Source organism: Periophthalmus magnuspinnatus, chromosome 20 (genome assembly GCF_009829125.3).
Source record: "Periophthalmus magnuspinnatus isolate fPerMag1 chromosome 20, fPerMag1.2.pri, whole genome shotgun sequence".
NCBI classification, from domain to species: Eukaryota; Metazoa; Chordata; class Actinopteri; order Gobiiformes; family Gobiidae; genus Periophthalmus; species Periophthalmus magnuspinnatus.
Genome location: NC_047145.1, coordinates 13,281,655 through 13,303,877, shown reverse-complemented (window position 1 = coordinate 13,303,877; position 22,223 = coordinate 13,281,655). Strand labels below are relative to the sequence as shown.

Here is a 22,223-nt window from a genome sequence, read left to right as displayed (position 1 = left end):
AAAAATGTCTTCAATTATTTCAAATATGTTTTAGGATAAAATTAAAGAAATGTTCGAAAACCTGATGCAAGTTGAACACCCCAACATTGTGAAATTCCACAAATACTGGCTCGACATGAAGGAAAGCCAGGCTAGGGTAACTATTCTTCTTTTAGATCACTTTTTGTTGTTGTTGTCCTCTGTTCTCCCTTTAAAACTCGTAATCCTATCTACCTCCTTTGTAGGTTATTTTCATCACTGAGTACATGTCCTCTGGCAGCCTCAAGCAGTTTCTCAAGAAGACCAAGAAGAACCATAAGACTATGAATGTGAAGGTGAGTGTGGCTGGCCCCTGTTGGTGGTAGGCAGTACTGCATCCCCATTGACATTTATATTTTAGGCAGGATTAAGGATTATGTAACACACTACCATGGCACACTGCAGACATCATGTGGGATTGTGCTCCTTCAGCATATAATTCTGTCTTTATTTTGTAGCATTTTCTATCATTGTCTGCATTTTTGTTCATATTACTGTCTTTTTAAAACATGCAAAATATTTAAAATTAACATAATATCTGCACATTTTAATTTGATATTTTTTGTTCTTTAGTGTTCGAATATCAACAAAGAAAAAACTTACCAATGCAATTCTCTTCTTCTCTTCACAATAAAAGACAAACAGAATATATTTGGATTAAATTAAGAATTACTGTGGATGATAGAATTTATAGATTTCTTTTTTACATTCCTGTACATAGCCTATAATATACATGTTTTTGTGTACATTTATCTATTTAAATTGGGTAATATTTGATATTTTTAAAAGCTCCTTGTCCAGAGAGTTCCAATGTTTTACACTAGCAACTAGAAATTGGCAGTTTGGAAACATCTTACACCTATAATCCTGTTTAAATATATCTTGTTTTATTCGCTACAGGCTTGGAAAAGATGGTGCACTCAGATTCTGTCAGCTCTGAAGTAATACATTTATCTATCCTTTAAAAACATTTACGTTATAAGTTATTGCAAGCTGATTCTATTAATCTTTTATTTCCTTGCAGTTATCTGCACTCGTGTGACCCACCAATAATCCACGGAAACTTGACCTGTGACACCATTTTTATCCAACACAACGGCCTCATCAAGATTGGCTCAGGTCTGCCTCCTACATGCGCTTTTGTGTAACTGCAGTTTTGCTTGCTTGTACTTATATTGTATTGTGAAAAGCGGCAATTAATGGCATTTGGCTTCCATTAAACATAATTTTCTCTCCACAGTGTGGCACCGACTATTTGTAAATGGTAAGGAATAGCTTTTGCTGTAGTTCTCTTTTGGTTTATGTGCGGTTTGTCAGTTCTGTAATTTTATATTTAGGATAAGATTGTTTACATATTTGTGCAATTGATGTTACAGTATTCCCAGATGCGAGTGTCCATGGTAAGGGCAGGCAGCACCGCGATGAGCAAAGGAATCAACACTTTTTTGCCCCAGAATATGGTGGTAAGGAGTTTTCAATTCAAACTTTTCATGTAAAACTGTGATCTAAACCCGGACTATATTAGGCCTAAATTAGGACTAAACATCATCTAAAACTACACCTAGTCTAAAATTAATCTAAACGGTGGATAAGGTACTTTTAAAGGGCCCAGATTACACTATTTTTTGATCTACTTTACAATGTTGTTTCCTCATCAAAACATACATGGAGTTTTTCTTCATCCACACATGTTTAATATGCAAACCCGGCATTACCTTGTAATGTTATGTGGTAATACAGGAAGGGCTCCACTGTGTTTTTAAACTACAAACACCTTCACTAGAATGATTTGGATCATTTCAGCCCTGAAACTGCCAATCTCCAATGAACAAAAGGTTAAAGGTTCCTGCTAACTTGAAAACTATCGCTTCAAGACATCACAAGGTGGAACAGAGCATTTTTAATGGACTTTGAAGATATAGACAGACTAATAAGCCAGGGTTGCTCAAACATGTATGAATGAAACAAAACACAGCTCCAGGCATGTATCTTTAACTGCACACAATATAATCCTTCTTGAATAGTTTTAGAATAATCTTCAGCTTTATTGTAACTAGTAAGATCTCATGATGTCATAAAGTACTAATATTCTGGGTTGAAAATGACTAAAATGTTGTATGGTATTGAAAATGATATAGGGTATCAAGCCTATTCCTTAGCACTGAAATCAAGTTTGCTGGCAAAAACATTTATAGATTTGTTTCTAAATGAATCAAATAATCAAACTGCAGAGGTCTAATGAGGAGGGCATTCCAAATTTCAGGCTATTTGATCATTTGTGAATATATTTGTTACATTAACAGTGACTTCTTTCATCATTTTCAGCTTGCGCAGATGATTATGCCATAGACATTTTCTCCTTTGGCATATGTGCTCTGGAGGTGAGAAAAAACATGTCATTTGCATTTTGTCCTTCTGTGAATGTGTTAATGACAAATCCTGGTTGCTTTACCCAGATGGCAGTTCTAGAGATCCAAGCCAATGGAGACTCTGCAGTGTCCAAAGAGGCTATTGTCAATGCAGGTCAATCACTGGAAGACCCTCTCATGAGAGTAAGGCTCATAACCTTTTAAAACAGAACATTTAAACAGGCAATGTAAATCTAATTCTAACCCTAACCTTACAATATGCATATAAATATAAAGTGTTGTTCTTTCTTTATAATATATACATTTACATTACTATATTCACTCTGCTATGGTGAGCTGCTAGTCAGGTAAAAGAGATGTGGCTGCTAATCTGCAACAATGGCCTCTCCAATCAAAAATACCATACCACCAAAAATACTAACTACCCTTCAGATAGATATAAGGCAGTGTTCACCAGCAATCTGACCAGAACTGAAGAAGCGACTTGGATGAGCAGTGAAACGTCTTCACTCCTACAACTTTTTATCCAGTTGACAGATTTAACTTTGGCTTTTACTATGGACAATAGTATACAGTATGCACTTGTCAGCCTGGGATTGTACAGCACTTTGTTGGGAATTTGTATGTGTGGGGATCAAAATGGCAAATCTGATTTTTATGTGCTACTATCTTGTTATGATGTACCCAGTTTTTTCCCTTGTATTTGTATATAATTAGTTTTTTCCCCGAGATATATTGTATAAGCAGCTCTTGAGGAGAAACTAAGTCAGCTACGTGCTGTCTGCATCTAATTAAAGATCATTTATTAGAAAGCATTTTATTTTTTGCTGAAAGATGTGATAAGTGCCTATAAACACATAATTACAAGGAATGTGAGGAATAACTTTCATATACAATGTACTGGATCCGTTTTTCACATTTTAAGACAATAAAAATCAGGTACAGTGCCGTTAAATAATCTGGTATAAATCATATTGTTTGTTGTAATGCTCACTCCCCCTGTAGGAGTTCACCCAGTCCTGTTTGCGCCACGACGCCAAGTTCCGCCCCACAGCTCATGACCTTCTGTTTCACCGGGTCCTGTTTGAAGTCCACTCCCTCAAACTGCTTGCTGCCCACTGCCTCATCAATAACCAATGTGAGTGCCACCCATTCCTACCCACCTCAGCACCGCTCTCACCAAAATGTGCCAACATTTGCAACATACACTAAAATTAGGACTTAACTGGGTCTAAAGCTGAAACTAAACCAGGACTAGGTCAAAACCAGAACAGGACCAAACCAAAGTCTACATTAGGACTAAAATGGGCTTAAACCAAACCTTATGTACTTACTACTACAATTTGGATTTATAGTATTCTATATTCTGTAAATTTTTTCCTTTTTTGGATTTGTTTATTTTTATTTAGTTAACTATTTAAGTGAAAATTTCTATCTCCAATGACAGATAAAATTAATAAAATAAATCCATTTTGCAACCAGGCAAATATCTGGAAGCATGTAAAAAAAATCCCAGAGCAGCGAACCCAGAAAATCTAACCTAGTCAAATCTGCTTTTTGTAGCTATGTCTTTTGCAGTGTTGACCAAGATAGTCTATTTTACAATGTTATTTCACATTGCCCCCATTGTACTGCATAATCCTCATAATAACTGTGTTTGTTGAACTTTTAGACCTGCTTCCAGAAAACTGTGTGGAAGAGAAAACCAAGTCCTTTGACCCTAATGCAGTAATGGCTGAAATCAGGCATGATGACAGACCAGGAGTGCAGCTCAAGTAAATCTACAACTATTTCTATTGTTACATTTACATTTAAATGAAGATTAAATGCATATTTTACCATATGTCTATTACAGATATTCTCATGTATCTCCATTAGAACTTGACAAGTTTTTAGAAGATGTAAAGTAAGTTCAAGTGCTTTATAATAAAGGAATAAAAATAATTCAGTAGGCCTTTGCATGATGAACAAATGGATGTTGTTTCCAGGAATGGGATCTATCCTTTAATGAACTTTGCGTCTTCTCGGCCGCACCCCGTCCCACGAGCTCTGTCGTTGTCCCAAGAGCAGGTGGAGACAGTCAAGACGCCCACCCCAGAACCTCAGGAGACTGAGACCAGGAAGGTCAGATGCACCGTCAATCCTCTGCCCTCCATCTGGAATTATTACCATCAAATTATGAAGGCAATCTCTTTATAAGAACTGTTCCCTGTTTGTAGGTTGTTCAGATGCACTGTAATTTGGAATCAAATGAAGAAGGGACCAAAACACATGTGAGTGACACATACGTTATGTACACTGAACATAGTGTTGAAGGTTCCACTTATAAAAATGGTAATAATACTCTGCTGTTGTCCAGCTATCTCTATTTTTAAAGATGGATGACAAACTTCATCGGCAGCTAAGCTGTGACATTCTTCCAAGTGAGTGTGCATATAGTACCATTGCATTTGTATTTGTATTGTTGAAGCTAAAAGGCATATGTTATTCTTTTAGCTGACACCTCCAAAGACCTTGCAAGTGAACTTGTTCATTACGCCTTCATTAATGAGGTAGGTTTAAGAATGGTACTCACTTTACACGTGTGTTTCTTATCTCATGCCATTTGTGTTGTCCCACAGGAGGACAGTGACAAAGTGGCAGGCTTCCTGGAGGATGCCATTAGTCGACATCGAGTGCGAGGGCTTGTGTCTGCAGTGGCACAGTGAGCAAAGTGGCCCTAACAGAGACCCTGGGACTGCCTGGAGTGAGCAGAGGACAGCTGAGGACACACAGCTGGGACAGGGAGAGCCAAGCCCCTGTTGTGGATGATATGTACAGAGCCACAGTGCAACAGTCTGGAAACTCCCTCACACAGCGAGCAGCAGAAGCACGGCTTTGATGGCTCTTCATTCCCACATCAGTCTAAAGTGGAACATTAGCAAACTCCCTGTCTAAAGGGCTTTCATGCCTACTTTGACTTAAGAGACCTCTACATTTTATTTTATAGATGATGATGAGCCTCATTTGCACTCTGTCTAGTTTAAAATGTGCAAACAAAGCTGTAAAAGTATACCCCCTCCATTTACAGGCCAAAACATTGATTTTTAAAGGAAGATGCCCATCCACCATATGCTGTTAATAGATATTCTGTTTGTGTTTGACTATGAACCATATGATCATTGTGCAATGTGCACATTTTCATAACATACTATTTCCACAAGCCTTTATGTTTGTCAAAGCCAATACACTATTACATTACATGTAATGTTTCTCCCAGTTCTAAAACATGCCACGTCTCAATTAAGGGGGAAGAGATTCTGCTTCTTTAGCCCGTAGTGCTCTTCAGGGTTCAGCCCTGCACAAGTATTATAGAAGCCAAAGACCTGAAAAGTGCCTGCATGGCAGTCTACAGCATAGAATTGGCATCTTTCTCAACACAGTGGAACAAAACTCTTTTTTTATGTATGTATTTGAGGTATTTTATGAAAGAATTCTTAGAAATTGCTCTCACATTCAAAGTAGCATCTGCTATGCACATGGTAAATTGATTCTGGTAAATCTATAGATAGAATATTTTAGGGTCCATTATCAAATCAAACCAAACATAAAATTGCCATAGTGTTAGGTTAATTATTTCTTTTGATTGTTGTATCCATTTTTATCAACTAAAATTATGTGCTCTTTTTACATGTGTCTTATATGCATCTGCTGTGCTGTGCAGTAGATTTGCATGTAGATTGTCATCACAGTCATGATGCAATTTTGCCATTTTAAATTTGTTTTCCTCTTTGTACCATTTATGGCAACATTGCAGAATGTACTATAAATTATATAATGCTTGGTTTACATTTTTCATCAGAGACGTGTCAATGACAAAGTGACAGATGTCCAACATACATCATATTGTTGTTTGTTACCTTTGTTTTGTCTGTTTAAATGTTTCTCTTTGACTGTAGGCTACAGTATTGCAGTTGTCAGTTGTCAAGCAGTTATATTATAATTATACAGCAAAGTCCGGGGATCATTTGGCAAATTTTCCCTGAGATTCACCTAGTTCAGACTGCTATTGTTTGTGGCTACTGGCTAGTAGGTCATTCACTTAGAGCAGGATCACAAAACCAGTAGCCTACCACTCATGTACTCATTTGATCTGGCAAACAGCATGTCTTAATATCCTGCACTGTGTGGCTGTGTCCATTGGCCTAATACTGCATCTTGCCTAAATAAAGTTATTATGAATTATCAGAATCATCAAGATTCTGGGATCTGACAAAGAAAATGAATGTTTTGACTGTGCAAACAAATAAATGATGTCCATTTAATTTAATTACATACTTTTTATTCTGTGAATATGTGGAATGGAACTGGCCTCTGAATGTGTTCTATAGGTACTTAATTAAATATTTGTAAAATGTTGTCTAGGCAATGCAATTAATTACTCAACAATAAACAAAGTGAGAAAATATCGTGAGTTGACAATATTATTGATGTAGTTTAAACAATCTATAACCTACCATTTAACCACAGAAACGTGATAGACTGCAATATGCGTGTATGGTAGGCCTATCAGTGATCTATACTCATACCACATGGAAGTATAAGATCATATCAGTTGATTTAATTGACTGTGTCGATATTATAGATCCATGCCGCGCCCCCAAATATGATTACGTCATAGCAAAATCTGTCAAAGTATCGCGATACTTTTTATTCAAACGAGACAGTTCTCGCGATAACTGCAAACACTGGTGGGCCTTGCAGAGGGGGTGTGCGTATGGCGGTTACAGAGACTGCGGTAAATAAAAAAATCTTATTTTTCATTTATTATCGTTACCTCATCTTCGCCTTTCTTATGCAAAGGCAAATAGAATCGTTAAGATGCACGTACGACAAGGTTAAAGACGAAATATTAGTTTGTTGGATGGGTTATCGAATTGAAAGCGTAGGCGCTAGTTAGCGTGTAACAAACGTTAGCATAAAAAGCATAATGCGTGGTCCCGCAGAGTAGGCCTCCTCAGTGTAATGATCGTGTACTTGGTCGTTTTCCCCGAGATGGCTGATGAAATCTTGCAATTCTGTACTCTGTATGTTTCTACCAGTGTGTGTGTTCATAATATGATCGTGTCCGTTCGAATATTCTCGATCATTAGAGACAATCGAGGTCTTGTTAGCAATGCACCAACAGGAGCTAATGCTACACGGAAAGACGCGCAGACCTTGGGATGGCGCTCGGCTCATTGTGTCTTTAGGTACCTGATACTTCTATTGCTAGTCTGAAGGAATTTTCTTTCCCCCAGAAATAATTGAATCGTTAAAGCCTCTGACCAACCGTGCTCCCTTTGGGAGTTGTCCTGCTCACTGTGGACCCGGGGATAGCGGGTTAAGTAGGTAAGGAGTACCGCTCCTGCCGCGTTATCATCTGGTGCATGTGGTAGCATCATTGTATTGTCTCCGCAGGGATTTTTATTATGATTAGTGCCTGTATCGCGAAATTGTATGTATTGTGGTTGCACCTCATCATTTAAATGAACTAAATGATAGTTTGAATTACAGGGAGGTGAAACGCAGAAGATGGAGAATGGACAAGGCACAGGCACCAAGCTTGGCCTTCCGCCGCTCACCTCAGAGCAGCAAGAAGCACTGCAGAGGGTAAGCTATGCCTACAGTGAAGGCATGTAATAACGTATACTTCTGTAGGTACAATGAGTGTGTGGCCTAATCATAGACTGTATAAAGAAGTGGACTAAGTGAGTGTTACGTCACCCATAGCGTTCGCTCCAGTTGAATGAAGCTCATCGAGGCTGCAGTTATTTGGAGCAGAGTTCCATATTTGAAATTCCAACCGCAAGTGTCATAGCCACCAAAGAGCCAATCTGAAGATAGGCTGTTTAAGGTAGCCCCTTCCTGTCAGCACTGCAGGTTTGGCTGTCCGTGAATCCTTTTGCTAACACTAATCAGAGCGACCTTGGGGAAAGAAGGCGCCTGATTAGTCTGTTATTAGTGTTCATATCTTGATTTACGGACACAATAGCGAAATTTAAAAAAAGGATCATGTACACCAGGTTTATACAAAATGGCATGGCTCACTCCAGCAGTTACAAAGGGGTGACAGTTTTTCAATATAAAGTGAATTGGAGCCAGAAGCACGCCCATGATCACTTCCTATTTGGAATGTGGCTTAGCTATGTCCTTTTATTTATTTATATATATATATATATATATATATATATATATATATATATATACAGTCTATGTACATAATGTATAGTTTTTTATTGTTTAGCCTCCTGCTATTATTAAATATGTATCTGCTACTTTTCAGGCCAAGAAATATGCCATGGAACAGAGCATTAAGAGTGTTTTGGTGAAGCAGACCATCGCCCATCAACAACAGCAGCTCACCAACCTGCAGGTGAGATGCTTTTCCAGTTTATAAACACTGCTCATAAATATTTTATTTCATGTGTGGTCAGTGACCGACTGTAGAGACTGTCAAAGCAGTGTTGATGAGTACCGCATCATTAAATCCCGGCCAGATGTTAACATAGGACGATGCCTTTCACTTCCCTTCCTTCCCTCCCCCCTCGAGGGAGCGGCAGTAGACTTTGCACGCTTGCTTTTGCTTCTTTTTCTTTCAGATGGTGATGATCTTCAGCAGAGGCTTTGGTTGTGATTGAAATAACTGGCAATAATTGGTCCTTGTTTTTGTTTACTACTGTTCAGTGGTTTGTTTTTTAAGTTGGGGACACAACTCTTCGAACTGTTTAGGACTGGCGTTCTTATCTTTACTTTGGTCTATCTAGCAAAGCAAATGCCGTTTTATCAGCTAAGGGATATTTAACCTACTTTTCAGCACTTTTTCATCTTTACTGTCTTTCAGATGGCAGCAGTGACAATGGGCTTTGGAGATCCTCTCTCACCTTTACAATCGGTCAATAGATTATTAAATTATTTTTTGTGCGCATTCCAATTATAAAAGGACTGTTACCCTTCTTTTACCAGTTGCCTTTGCAACAAACCATGCCCTTTGTCAAGAATGCATATTTTATAAGAAGACATAGTTTTGCTTTTCTTTTCCTGAACTATTCTGTAATTCTTCTCTGGGTAATTTGTAAAACGCTGTTGCTTTCTTGAATGGTCTACAGGCTTCTTCTTCTGCAGTATTCAAACAAGATGGTAGTCAGCATTTGAGGCCGTTCAGATTTTAGACTTTTTTTTTTTTTCTAGGTAAAGATTTGGTCTTTTTAAAAAAATATGCATTTGCACATTTAAAAGAACAGCTGTTGGCATGGGATGAAAGAGGGATATCAATCACTTTGGACCAAAATGAGAGAAGTACATGACAGGTCTTTTTGGCCATCTCAAAGTCAACCTCTTTCTGTGTGAAATTAGATTATCATCCCATTATGTCATCAATTTAGCTGCTAATATGTATTATGACTAAATCATAAGCAAAAAAAAGTTGCATAGCAACCTCTTTGAAAATCCCCATCCACTTAAAAGAGCACTCGAATTGCTTTCAGCAAGACTTAAAATGGATTTTATTTTCTTTTGTTATCTTACTTGCAACCATGGACTACAGGTTAGTTGATAATGATGCCAAAAAAAAAAATAAATAAAGGCTGTATGTGCATGTGAAGTGTTTGCCCCTTTGACTTGTTCACTAGAAACAGGAAAGAGGCAATATGGTGAAAACCAACGAGGCCATCACCATGTACAACTCTTAATGCAGAGTTGTGCTGAATGCTTTATTTTACTCACCTTTTACTTTGAATTGGCCTTGGTTGGTTATTGTTTTTTGGGGGGGTGGGGCACATTAGAAAAACCCCAAATCCTTTTTTTAGTGTGCGTGTGTGTGGTTGCTCTCCTTTTTAATCCTTGCACTTATTAAAATTTTCCTCATTGGCAGGTGGCAGCGCAGCGACAACGTGCACTAGCAATCATGTGTCGGGTCTATGTGGGTTCCATTTACTACGAGCTTGGTGAAGACACCATCAGACAGGCTTTTGCCCCCTTTGGTCCAATTAAGAGCATTGATATGTCTTGGGATTCTGTTACAATGAAGCATAAGGTCAGTGCAGTATCAATATTTGCTTTATTATGATTTTAAGATGTAATAAATGTCTACTAAATTTCAAAATTGCAGGGTTTTGCATTTGTGGAATATGACGTACCAGAGGCTGCACAGTTGGCTCTGGACCAGATGAATTCAGTCATGTTGGGGGGCAGGAACATAAAGGTGAGTCCCCTGTCAATTTATAGCATTGTTCTCATTTTTGATCCTAAAATGAAAGTTTGTTTATGGTCATTCCAGTATTATAATTTAAACACAATTTCAAAAGTATGTTTCATTTTTTGCTTCTATACAGTTTTGTTGTTTTAATTTTTTTGGGACACACTAATTTCTTTTTCTTTTTGTCTGTTTGTTGATTTCAGGTACGTGTTGTTGTGTGTCATTGTGGTGTGTGTCTGCTGTGTGTTTGCTTCCATGATGTTGCCAAGGCTGCTAGTGACGAGCTCCAGTTAGACGCCCTGCGGTGTCACGTGCCTCTATGTCCATGTTGTGCTGATGATGGGCTGCGCCTGGTTGGTGTTGCTTGGCCGCCCCATCTGTAGTACAGATCTTTGTCCCTACGAGATGAGGTTTAGGAAGTTTACAGGGTTCTTTGCAGATAGGCAAGGCTTTCAGGGTCACGTATTAGCAGTACTGACTTCTGGTAACTTTCGGTATTGCCGCCTGCTCAGCTAATTGAGCTCCAAGTGCTCTGCGTTTTTTTAGTACCCCAGCAGATTAAATGGTGGCTTATTTTAAGTAGGTTTTTTAATGTTTTTTTTTTTTTTTTTTAATAGACAACCTTTTAGGTTCATATTTTCTAGCATACAATCTCCAACTTTCCCACGTGTTGGTTTAACTGGTAGGCCCCCCCGGAAAACCTTAATATTAGTTGTTTGGCTGAAAATGGTGGCTTTTCCGAAGTTATCCAAGCAGCCTTAGCGTGCGCGCCTAGTTACACCTATGAACCCCCTACTCAGTCGCCCTACTCGTATGATCTGTGCTATAGGTTGGGCGCCCAAGTAACATCGGTCAGGCGCAACCCATCATTGACCAGCTGGCAGAGGAGGCACGCGCATATAACCGAATCTACGTGGCGTCGGTCCACCCTGACCTGTCAGATGATGACATCAAGAGTGTGTTTGAAGCCTTTGGAAGGATCAAGTCTTGCACGTTAGCCAGAGATCCCAACTCAGGGCGGCACAGAGGCTTTGGCTTCATTGGTGAGCTAATGGCCCCCCAGTCGCTTCTGCTCTTGTTGATGTTGCTGTCATATTGATGCACTTACTGTATTTACTTCTAGAGTATGAAAAGCCCCAGTCAGCTCTGGATGCTGTATCTTCTATGAACCTGTTTGACCTTGGTGGTCAGTACCTCCGAGTAGGCAAAGCAGTGACCCCACCTATGCCATTACTGACTCCCTTGACTTCTACAACACCCGGGGGCATGCCTCCTGCAGCGGCTGTAGCTGCAGCAGCAGCCACTGCCAAGATTACAGCCCAGGCAAGTATGATCCTAGCAAAAGCAACGTAAGGCCCCTCTAACAAGCCGTTTCAGTTAACCCTAAATTAACCATGTGCAAAGAAACCCTAATATTTTATAAAAAATACAATCTTCAATTATTCTAGAGTTTAGTGTTTAATATGCTACTTTGATTCCCATTAAGAATATCCATGGTGAGTTTACTTTGCAATTGAATATCATTGTTGACTCTGCTGCCCTGCTCTGTCTTCCTGTTTCTGGTGTCTTGGGCAACACTCTCTTAAGGAGGCTGTAGCTGGCGCATCTGTTCTGGGGGCATTAACAGCCCCGCAACTTCTTGGGCAACAAATGGGAATCCCTCAAGCTGTTATGGCAGCCCAGGCACCAGGGGTAATCACAGGTAAATGAAATATTTAAATGAGGAAATGTGCACAGTAATGTAAAGGTATATAAAGTGTCCCATTTTATATATTATATATTATATATATATATATATATATATATATATATAAGTAATAATTATAAGTATGTGTTTTTTTTTGTGTTTTTCAAATCTGTACACTTTACAAAGTTACAAATACATGGCCCCAGTTGAGAGACATTTGTTGCATTTAATACTTGCTGGGTGAAAGGTTTGTTTTTAAGTGGCATACTCCCATTTGCCTCTCCATTTTAACAGGTGTAACACCGGTGCGCCCTCCCATACCTGTGCTTCCTCAAGTAGGTCTAGTGAACCCTGTGCTAGCGTCACCACCAGTCCTCGCCGCTCAAACACTGGGCGCAAATCCACAGGAAAAGAAAGAGGAGAAAGAGGAGACGCTCCAAGATGGAACGGGACAGGAAATGTTAAGTGACCAAGAGCATATGAGCATTTCTGGCAGCAGTGCTCGACATATGGTCATGCAAAAACTGCTGCGGAAATCTGAGGTATGTGCTTTTCATTTTGAATGAAAGACACCACTAACTAAAATTCAAAATCCCTTAATGTTCTATTTTCATTTAGTCTACCGTCATGGTGCTTAGAAATATGGTTGGACCAGAGGATATCGATGATGACCTTGAAGGAGAAGTGACTGAGGAATGTGGCAAATTTGGGAATGTGAACAGAGTCATCATCTATCAGGAGAAACAAGGAGAGGAAGAGGACGCAGATATTATTGTCAAAATCTTTGTAGAATTTTCCAATGCTTCAGAAATGAACAAAGCAATATCGGCTCTTAACGATCGATGGTTTGGAGGCCGCAAAGTTGTTGCTGAAGTGTACGACCAAGACCGTTTTAACAGCAGTGACCTTTCTGCATAAACTCTGGTTCACAAGCCCAATATAAACTATCGCTCTAAAGTTTCAGTCTGCAGCTTGGGATGCAGGCCTCTGAAACTTGTAATTATGTTTTTTTATTTTTAAATGTAAATGTTAATAATCCTGTTTATAGGGTTAGACAGCTGTTTGTCCTAATTCTGCTTTGTTGTTTGTCAAAGCCCTATTCTTTTTTTTGTGTAAACTTGTTTTTTGGGGATTTTGCTGAAAATAGGCTTCCTGCTTGACTGCTCCAGTACTCTTTATAATAAATTGCTGAAATATGTACACTGTCTTTCTACAATAAAATATATTCTTTGTCCAATTAAACACCATAAAGCATTTTCTACAGGCTTACTGTTTAATATTGTGTTTTTAAGCTAACTGGTGACTTACGCATACATATCTCCAATCCATATCTGAATATCGCATACAATTATCACAAATTACCTTCCCACGCCGTTATCAAAATGGCGCAGTAAATTTTATCCTCCACTGGGTGTCGCTCCGCAATAACCTGAGGCCTTCGCCGTGCTCCATTCTGTTGGACCAAAGTGGCGGTGCTGAAGTGAGCCAAGCCCAGCCCCCAACACTCTAAACCGGCCTGGCCTGCCCATGGGCCTGCCTCATCCAGGGGTGGGAAGGAAGCGCAACTCCTCAGCTCCTGGTCTCCGCTGGCGCTTCACCTACGGAGTGATTGAAGAAAGAGACGGAGGATTTCATTTATGGCACATGTTGGATATTATGAGGACATCTCGAGAAGAGATCAGAAGGTGTTTTTCGCAGCCATGAAGTGAAGAAGTATTGGTAAAGACCGCTAAAGCTGAGCACAAAGACGTTCAGTGAGCCGCTAGCTTTCGTTAGCTAACCAGAACGAGCTTATTAACAACAGTCGCAGTGGATAAAGATATCGCGTTGTAGTCGATTGAGGGCTTTTATCTAGTTTTACAAGTTTATCTTTACCTGTATGTTTTAATTGGGAGCACAATGATGGCGTGTTTCACCTTTATCCATTGACTGAATGATCTCTGCATAGCTGGGCATGTTCTGCTAGTCAATGCCGAGCTTCAACGTGAAACCAGGATGTGGTAGCAGCAAAACACGCATTGTTTATTTAATGTGTTTGGACATTTATAGTGTAAGCGATAAAGTGTCTTTGGAGGAGTTTCTTCGTGTGGGTTGTGATTCCCGTGCGGATGGAGTAGATCTACTACTACCCTGCATCTGAACTGAAACCGGGATAGAACTAACCAACTCTTCTAAGGGATTATTTTGTGCCTAACAGCTAAGTGGATTTCGGCCTCCTGTTAATGTTCATCGTGGGAGCACCGTAATTGTTTTGACTTGGGTGACCCGTTTCTACATTGTTCTTTCTCCCAGCGGACATCCCTCTGCTTCACCTCCGATGCGGAGAGTTCAGTAGCACCGGCAACCACGACCCCCAGGCGGCCGGACATGCTCAAGTGTATCCCCCTGTGGCGGTGCAATCGCCACGTAGAGTCGGTGGACAAGCGGCACTGCAACCTGCAGACGGTCCCCGATGAGATATACCGCTACAGCCGCAGCCTGGAGGAGCTGCTCCTTGATGCCAACCAACTCAAAGAACTACCCAAGGTAATTATACCTTCTACAATATTAGTCCTCAGTAGAATAAACTCTACACAACAGCAACGTCATTGTAGTTCTGCTGGACATAACACACGTTCAGTAAGACACTAGCAGGTGTCATGAACGTACATCTAACATGATGGTACAAACACTACCGAACGAATGTTCCATTACCTAGTTCTGTTATGACAATATGTTTGGCCTGTCAACCTCCCAACCCATGTGGTAAATTGCTTTAGACCATGCCTAAAGGTAAAAGGCGTACTCCATATCATATGTAGCCACTTGTAATTGGGAACTTTTCACACCAAAACAAGTGGTGCATAGACCACTTGGGCGTTTTGAGTGGATGCAGAGTGGGAAGGCATGTGTGGAATGAGCTGTAATCCTTTCCCCACCCACACCCATACCATTTGAAATATGACAGAAGTTCACATGTAGAGCCAGAGTTTATTTAAAGAGAGGTTAGTACCACAGTATTGGTTGTGGAGCGGGAGTAAAATGCTCATTTTAACTTGTGGCTTCTTGTACTCCGTTAGCCTGAAAAAGGACAGAGTCTAAGGCACTGATTCTCATTGTAATGAAGCACAAGGGTCTGTGTGAATGCCCTGGTCAGTAGAGGTCATTCATAGACAATTGCATGGGCTACTTTGGTTGATAATGAAGCATTATTATCCAGTTCAGGCTACAGGCTGAGTATTGTCTTTTTTAGAACAGAACTTCTGTGTTTTTAAATAACGTTGAACAGAATGGCATTATTTATTTATGAACTCAACTTTTCAAGCCTATAATAACTCAGCATGCATCCAGCATTCCTAAAGCCTGCTTTGTGACATTAGTGTAGAGTCATAAATCGTCAGAGCATCTTATGGTTATGTGGTGAGCAGACATACAGGTCCTCTGGTTGACCATGTCAGCAGGGCTTCGGGAGGGCCAGTGCTACAGGACTGTCCCAGACAGGTCAAGCACAAGCCCTGTATGAGCCCTGTCATTACCATAATAAGCACATGGAGTGGTTCTCCAGTCCCATGGTGTCTGCATGTGCTGCTGTCCCTCTCTCATGTTATTTTGTGTACACGTCAGACAAGTCTGGGTGCACTTGTCAGTAGTGCTTTGAGTCTGACTTCAGGCATAAGCTCTGATGAAATGTTGAGCTGCAAGCCATTCAACAAACAACTTCTGCATTTTTACCATTTAAAGAAGTTAAAGTGTAACGTGTGTTTGTGGTAGAGCTAAACAATTTTGGATTTTATGTTTTTAATTGAATTAATTATTTGGACACTTTGGTAACTGTGGCCATTGAACTGTAATTCAATTGATCTTGCCATTCTACTTGGGGGCAAAAGTGTGATGACTGTAAATCAGTAGTAGTTCTTGCTGGGCCATTGAGAGAAACGTGTGCTCATGGTAAATCTAGTGGCAAGATGTTGTCTTGAGTGAAGTAAATGGGACACACAGTGCTTTTGGGCGCACATCTATGTAGCTTTAGCTTATATTCGTAGGGGTTTAACTTGGTCAACAGATGGAGCTTTAGATGCCCTGTTGGATTCTTAAGGGCTTCTCCACTCACTCCAGTGCTTCCCCCCCTCACTTCCCAATTATACTTTTCTTCTCTTATATCACCTTAATAAGACCTCTATACCTTAACACTAGCAGTTTCAGAAAATCAAGGAAGAAGGTTATGTTTTTGTGTTGGAAGTTCTTGCAATTATTTGTCTTTGTGAAATGGGCGAAAAGATTGTTAAGTAGCAGCTGGCGAGGAATTCCCCTCTTCATCTCTAGCCCTTAATGCTGTGACGAGTCTCTGTTTACTTAATGCACTTGGCTAATCTCTGATACCTCTTTTGTGGACTATTTCTTTAGCCACAGAAATGCAATATTTACATTACAGTTCCACTATGTGTAAAGTCTATTTTGCTAGTTGAAGCATTCAAGCGAACTATACCTATGGGCATTAAAAGGTCTGCTACCACATTTTATCTGTCCCCTATCTAAAAGACAGTGGAGGAAGAAGGAATTATCTTTTTAGGCTTTCTCAACTCTAGTCCCATGACAACTTACAAAGAATCCATTCATCTGCGTTGTTGCGCCCCCTCATATCCAGCATCATGGGTCTTTCTAAGTGCTCTGCTTTATCAGACCTACATTAAAATGACAAATCAATCCCACCTGAAGCTATGGTAGTGGCACCTGCTGGGGAGAGCAGTGAGGAGCCAGAAGGGAGGCATGTGCAAGGTGCAGCGAGCTACATGGCCTGGTGTAGGGTATCTCTGAGTCTCCATTTCCCCATTGTCAAAAAGGGAGCTTATCCCAAATGGGCGTGACTTTCCCAGTATCCCAGTATTCCAATAAAGGTAGTAATGGTTATTTTATTATTAACATGTTTGCATTCATGTGGATGGGTAAATAATTTTCTCTAAGGGAATGAGTTTGATGGGACTGAAAGATTTGTGAAAAATTGCCAAATTTCTGACAAGCATTGTTATTCAATTTGAAATGTGAATTTTACTAATAGGATACTGTTCAAAGTTTAACTTCTAAACACGCCCAGAAGAATTAACAAAAAGACCAAAATATGAACTGATACAAACTGATAATGAAACTAATGCAAGAATCATTTGGATGGATCAAAACTACATAGTTGTCAGTTTTTATGCAGACAGGATATTTACTTGTCTGTGGAAGAAATTATGGCGCTTCAAAAATTGCAGCCTTTGTGATTTGCTAATCGCGTCCATTGAAATTGCCATTTTGATTTGAGTACAATTAATCTGTTTAAAGCATTTTTAAGCATTTTACACAGAACTATTATGGAGTGTATGCTATAGGGCATATTCCTAAAATACTTTCTGAAAACCAGTGTCTGAGATGTGCTTTTCCGCCCTTTACGTCTCCATTCAAGCAGATAAATGCCCAGATAGAAATCTCTTATCTACCCCTGTCCTTTGTACACACTTGGGTGCTTGGGTTAAGTGAAGCTCACATTAGATTAATCTTGTGTTCAATTGTTTATTTTACCTTCTTTCATCTGTGTAATCCTGCCTGTGGTGTCATTATTAAGAAGGGTGCTTGTACAATATTAGATAGTTCAGATTATTTGAATTGGAGGTTACTTAGGAGGTTACTTACTTGTTAACCGTTTGTAAAGTATTTTATTTTTTTGTGTGAACATTATGCACACCTCAGCAATGAGAATAAACTACCTAAGCTTATATATATGACTATATGATTCTCAGCATTTTTATTGGCTGTTTCGTTGGCTGTTATCAATGGGTTATGAATGCAACTTGTTGGTTGCATTCATAACCCATTGATAAGCTTTTCAGACAATGTAAAATAATTCCTGTTGACATTTCTACAGTTTGTAAAATCAACAGAAATTGGAGATGGACTGTCAAAAGTGTTTTTGCGTGGCCAATGTAGGACAAAACTTTCAGGCACATGTGCTCTACCTGCAGAACCCCTCAAAGCCACATTTTAATGCAAGAGCAGATTCAGCAGGTTTCTTTGTGTGAGCCGATGACCAGCTGGTCCCACATCCTGCCCCCCTCCCCCACTGCCCCACCGGGGCAGGGGGGTAAGAGCGTGCACAAGTGAAAGAGACACAGGAGAGGTGCCCAGGAGCATAGGGGCCCTGACACCTCCACAGGCCGAGTGAAAGCCCAGAGCCGAGCCTCACCGAATACTGCTCCATTGGGATGCTGTTCTTAAAGGGGCTGTACCCGATTGTTTTCATGTAATAAAGTAACATTTGTATTGCCCCAGTACAGATCTATAAGCAGATCTGTTGGCATGCTAGCTGTTGTTGGCATTACTGTGACAAATCTCCACTCTGGCCTCTGAAAGTTCTGAAAAGCGCTTATAATTTCATCGCAGTGAATACTAATTGGGACACTCGGAATGCACTAGGAAAGTGAGGAATAACTTTGGACTGCTACAAACAAATTAATTTTGTTTTTCACATTTTTAAGATGGTAAAAAATAGGTAAAGCATAATTTTAATGCCTCTTATCCATCCAGCAATAACAGACATGAGGCTGACATGGAGTGTCAGGTGGAGAAGCAGGAGCGGTCAGTGAGCAAATGGCCCATCCCTCGGAGACTTCACATACACAAGTTAAATCTGCACCCAACCCCCTTTAGCTCCAGTCTAAGTACGTTTACATGCAAAGCTATGAGCCCCAAACTGTGTGAAGCCAACTAGATTTGCTTTGACCTTATTGGAAGTGGACTGAAAAGATTTTATTTGTTTCTCAATTCTCTACTACAGCTTCTTTAGAGTGGTATAGTATTTGACAACAGGCTTTTGTGAAGAAAGAAGAACCATCTCAGCTAACATACAACATTCTATTTTGAGTAGTAAACTAAGCACATGTTATCTGATATTTTAGATTTGTTATTAAAGGCCTGTCCCTGATTTTTTTTTTCCATGCGTGGAAAATTTGCCTCAGCACAGATATATGGTATAACCAGTTCTTGTGGTCAAAATAAGTCTGCTGTGTGCCTTTATTTAATTAAAAAGTGTTTTTTAATTGTCTTATGGACAATTAGGTTATAATTATTAGTGAATAATTAGGATGCTTAGAATGCATAAGTGAAGAATAGCTTTGGACCACAATACAAACTGTTTAAAATGAACTTTGTTTTTCATGTTTATAAGGTGGTAAGAATCTGAATATTCAAGTTTTATTCCAACCAACTAATTAAGCTTCTAAACAAGCTTGTGTGAGAAGAATTGGTACATGAACATTTGGATTACTTTTGTGTAGAAAACCCCATCTCACAGTGGCATAAGGAAATTACTGCAAAAAGAATGGCGCCCTGCACAGTCACTACACTGCATCCAACTCAAATATTTTAGTTTCCTTCATGCTCCCTGTGTTCTTCCAGTTTTTGGTTGGTTAAAGGTAAACAAAGAGGCGAGGCTGTGGTGAATAATGCGTGTGTGTGTGTGTGTGTGTGTGTGTGTGTGTGTGTGTGGCAGCGGCAGCAGCTGTGCTCCTATGCCATGGACAGTGGCTTTTCTTTATGTACACTGCACTGCGCACTGTCAACTGGTCAAGGTTAACCCATCTCTCCTGCTCAAATGTATGCCTCAGCTTTTAAACCAGAGGGTGGAAAGTCTGTAAGCATTTTGGCAAGGTGAGGCAGAGACTTTTTAAACTTCAAAACGGAAAATGAAAGGACAACAGCATCAGCACGTGCCCTGGGAACCAAGCGGCTCAGTCAGTGGTTTTGCTTTCAGTCTCAGCAGTGAGCTACAGGGTCATTTTCAACCATATGTTTGCTCTGCTTGAGTAAACTGGTCTCTTGTGGCATTCATAACTGTTTCATCTGAGTGTCCAGAGCTAACACAAATATTCAGTTGAACATTCAATCGTTGAGAGTTAGAATTTGGTCCTAAATGTTAGACTCAATCTCAACTTTGGCAGTCATTAGTTGTTGAAAAGCAGTGTAGGCTTTGCATTGCTTGAAATTATAATATTGGTATTATTTTATTGCCTGCCAAGTCCAGAATGACATCTCTGTATAAAAATACAGAGAGATATCAGTCTGTTCACCAGTCAGTGCATTGCGCTTTGGGATTTGTTTATTTCAGTGACACATGTACTCATTGGTCATCCATCATTTACAACAAAATGAGATTTCTCTCACCTCAGATTAACATAGCTTGATTCCACAGAAATCCTCAATGTTTTTCAGTCCTCATTTTCCTTTCTGTTTTCTTCATAAGCAGCCATGTCCCAATGCATATCCCTCACTGGCTAATCCAATTGTCAGTTATCTTGCCCATCTGACCTTGGGGAGATGCAACCAGTGATTAGACTCACATCTTCATAAAGTATCAGAGAAGTGTTTATTTTGGATCCCAGGGAAATTGTTATGCTATAGGACCATGCCAGGTTATAAATGTTTTTTTTAAATTATTATTATTCTTTTTTTTAAACTAAAATATATTTTGTTTGCTCGGGACGGGGGTACATCTTATCGTACTATAGCCCCTCACAGTCACACGGCCCTTTTGAGGCTAAGCTACGTGGTGCTGATGTTTCTGTGGGTGCATAGGTCATCCACGATGGCACTAACCCAACCACAAACAAGGGCTGCCCTTTATCTGCCGGCCCCACACAGCCATCACCGTCCCCAGTATGTGCCTATGAAACCTGATCTCTCATTCAGCCTGTGCACACTGTACTGGGGATTTAAAGGTGCGGCTATCACCTATGCTCTGCACATCTATCTAACTGAGTGCTCATTCTGAAATCACTGCTTTTGTGTTTGCTTCCGGGTGTCAAGTATTTTGTTTGTTGTCTTTAGTTTGCCTAATTTAGGACTAATTTGTGGATGTTGTGTATAGGGATGGGACAATATACGATAATATCGTTAATCGCGATAAAAAAGGTCTGCAATTAATCGTTAGTGGCATTTTTTTATAATCGCGATCATCGCGCACAATTATAATCGCCTTTACGGCACCACACTGCCTCATGTTTTCAGTTCCAATACAACGTTTAGATGTTAGTTCTGGTGTTTGCCCACTCTGACATAGCAATGACACTTGTAGCTTCTGTGCTTATCTCTGTCTGAACTATATTCTGTCAGATATCAACAATAAACAAAGTCAAACACCTTTTAAACAATAGACAAATTAAGTCTAATTCATACAGCTGAACAGAAATGTGCCAGAGTGCATGGTCCGAATGTGCACTATGTGCACAGAAGCAAAGCTAACGATTATATACGGTATATTTTACCTACAATTAAGTCAATAGCAGAATAAACCTTGCTTACCGATCGAGAACAGCATCCAAGCCATCAAAAAATAAAGTCCTTTACTCCTGAGTCCACTGTGGGATCTTTACTCTTTGCCATGAACCGCTCCAGGTCAGAGATGCCTCTAGTATAACTTGTACAAACATCCACACTGTCCTCGATCACGTCCTCCCTTTGGTTTGTCCATTTCGTCATGTTTAAAACGCAAAACAAGAGTGCGTAAAATGCACCATTATGCACACATTTCTGCATCCACTCGTTTCCCAATTCACCGAAGTGCCTTAATTAAAAAAAATTGTTGAAAAATGTTCGTCGACGGGCACTTGCGTCACTTCCGGCGCAACAAGGACTGGTCCATTTCGGCAGCATGGCATTGGGGAGTACACATTTTCTTCCGGGTACGTCTGTTTACGGAAAACCATGCCATGTGATACATCATCCTGTCCCGCTGCTCATTGGCTGTAAGGGGAAAACGTCACTAAATGTGTGTGATGTAATTGGTTGATTCTACAAGGGGAAAAGTGGGGCGTAAACTTTCAGTCATCTGTAGCACTGATTCGCTGTCTACGGCCTCAGTAACCCACAACCCCCACCTTATTGGCCAACACTGGTGTCAATCACAAGCTAACGCGTGTGTTTA

The 22,223-nt window shown here is 40.0% G+C and overlaps 3 protein-coding genes across 6 annotated transcripts in view; all 3 read left to right on the top strand.

Annotated features, from left to right (window-relative positions):
* The window catches only part of nrbp2b (nuclear receptor binding protein 2b), a 37,858-nt gene extending 31,020 nt beyond the window's left edge, over positions 1 to 6,838 (top strand). The window contains exons 3-18 of one of the 2 annotated variants that reach the window (XM_033985858.2): positions 35 to 136; positions 225 to 314; positions 919 to 959; positions 1,043 to 1,137; positions 1,259 to 1,282; positions 1,395 to 1,481; positions 2,344 to 2,399; positions 2,475 to 2,570; positions 3,393 to 3,525; positions 4,060 to 4,162; positions 4,243 to 4,293; positions 4,376 to 4,511; positions 4,607 to 4,660; positions 4,747 to 4,810; positions 4,884 to 4,939; positions 5,009 to 6,838. In XM_033985858.2, the coding sequence (XP_033841749.1) occupies positions 35 to 136; positions 225 to 314; positions 919 to 959; positions 1,043 to 1,137; positions 1,259 to 1,282; positions 1,395 to 1,481; positions 2,344 to 2,399; positions 2,475 to 2,570; positions 3,393 to 3,525; positions 4,060 to 4,162; positions 4,243 to 4,293; positions 4,376 to 4,511; positions 4,607 to 4,660; positions 4,747 to 4,810; positions 4,884 to 4,939; positions 5,009 to 5,095 (1,275 nt within the window). In that variant the 3' untranslated portion in view covers positions 5,096 to 6,838. The remainder of the gene's footprint in view (positions 1 to 34; positions 137 to 224; positions 315 to 918; positions 960 to 1,042; positions 1,138 to 1,258; positions 1,283 to 1,394; positions 1,482 to 2,343; positions 2,400 to 2,474; positions 2,571 to 3,392; positions 3,526 to 4,059; positions 4,163 to 4,242; positions 4,294 to 4,375; positions 4,512 to 4,606; positions 4,661 to 4,746; positions 4,811 to 4,883; positions 4,940 to 5,008) is intronic. The other variant, XM_055230033.1, reaches the window with a different exon arrangement.
* Positions 6,839 to 7,092: 254 nt separating this feature from the next.
* LOC117388214 (poly(U)-binding-splicing factor PUF60-like) lies at positions 7,093 to 13,555 on the top strand. 3 transcript variants are annotated; one of them, XM_033985711.2, is made up of 11 exons: positions 7,094 to 7,164; positions 7,923 to 8,018; positions 8,692 to 8,781; positions 9,250 to 9,300; positions 10,279 to 10,440; positions 10,516 to 10,608; positions 11,432 to 11,645; positions 11,726 to 11,925; positions 12,190 to 12,304; positions 12,584 to 12,831; positions 12,908 to 13,555. In XM_033985711.2, exons 1-11 carry the CDS (start codon positions 7,144 to 7,146, stop codon positions 13,205 to 13,207), a joined length of 1,590 nt encoding a protein of 529 aa, XP_033841602.1. In that variant the 5' UTR covers positions 7,094 to 7,143; the 3' UTR covers positions 13,208 to 13,555. The 3 variants fall into 3 exon arrangements, with proteins under 3 accessions (XP_033841604.1, XP_033841602.1, XP_055085990.1); XM_055230015.1 differs by lacking the exon at positions 7,094 to 7,164 and adding an exon at positions 7,671 to 7,757 and having other exon boundaries at positions 12,908 to 13,479; XM_033985713.2 differs by lacking the exon at positions 9,250 to 9,300 and having other exon boundaries at positions 7,093 to 7,164; positions 12,908 to 13,475.
* A 260-nt stretch (positions 13,556 to 13,815) lies between these two features.
* Positions 13,816 to 22,223, top strand: part of scrib (scribble planar cell polarity protein) — a 48,635-nt gene continuing 40,227 nt past the window's right edge. Inside the window, 1 exon segment of the mRNA XM_055229892.1 lies at positions 13,816 to 14,815. Within this exon segment, the coding sequence (XP_055085867.1) occupies positions 14,657 to 14,815 (159 nt within the window). The 5' untranslated portion in view covers positions 13,816 to 14,656.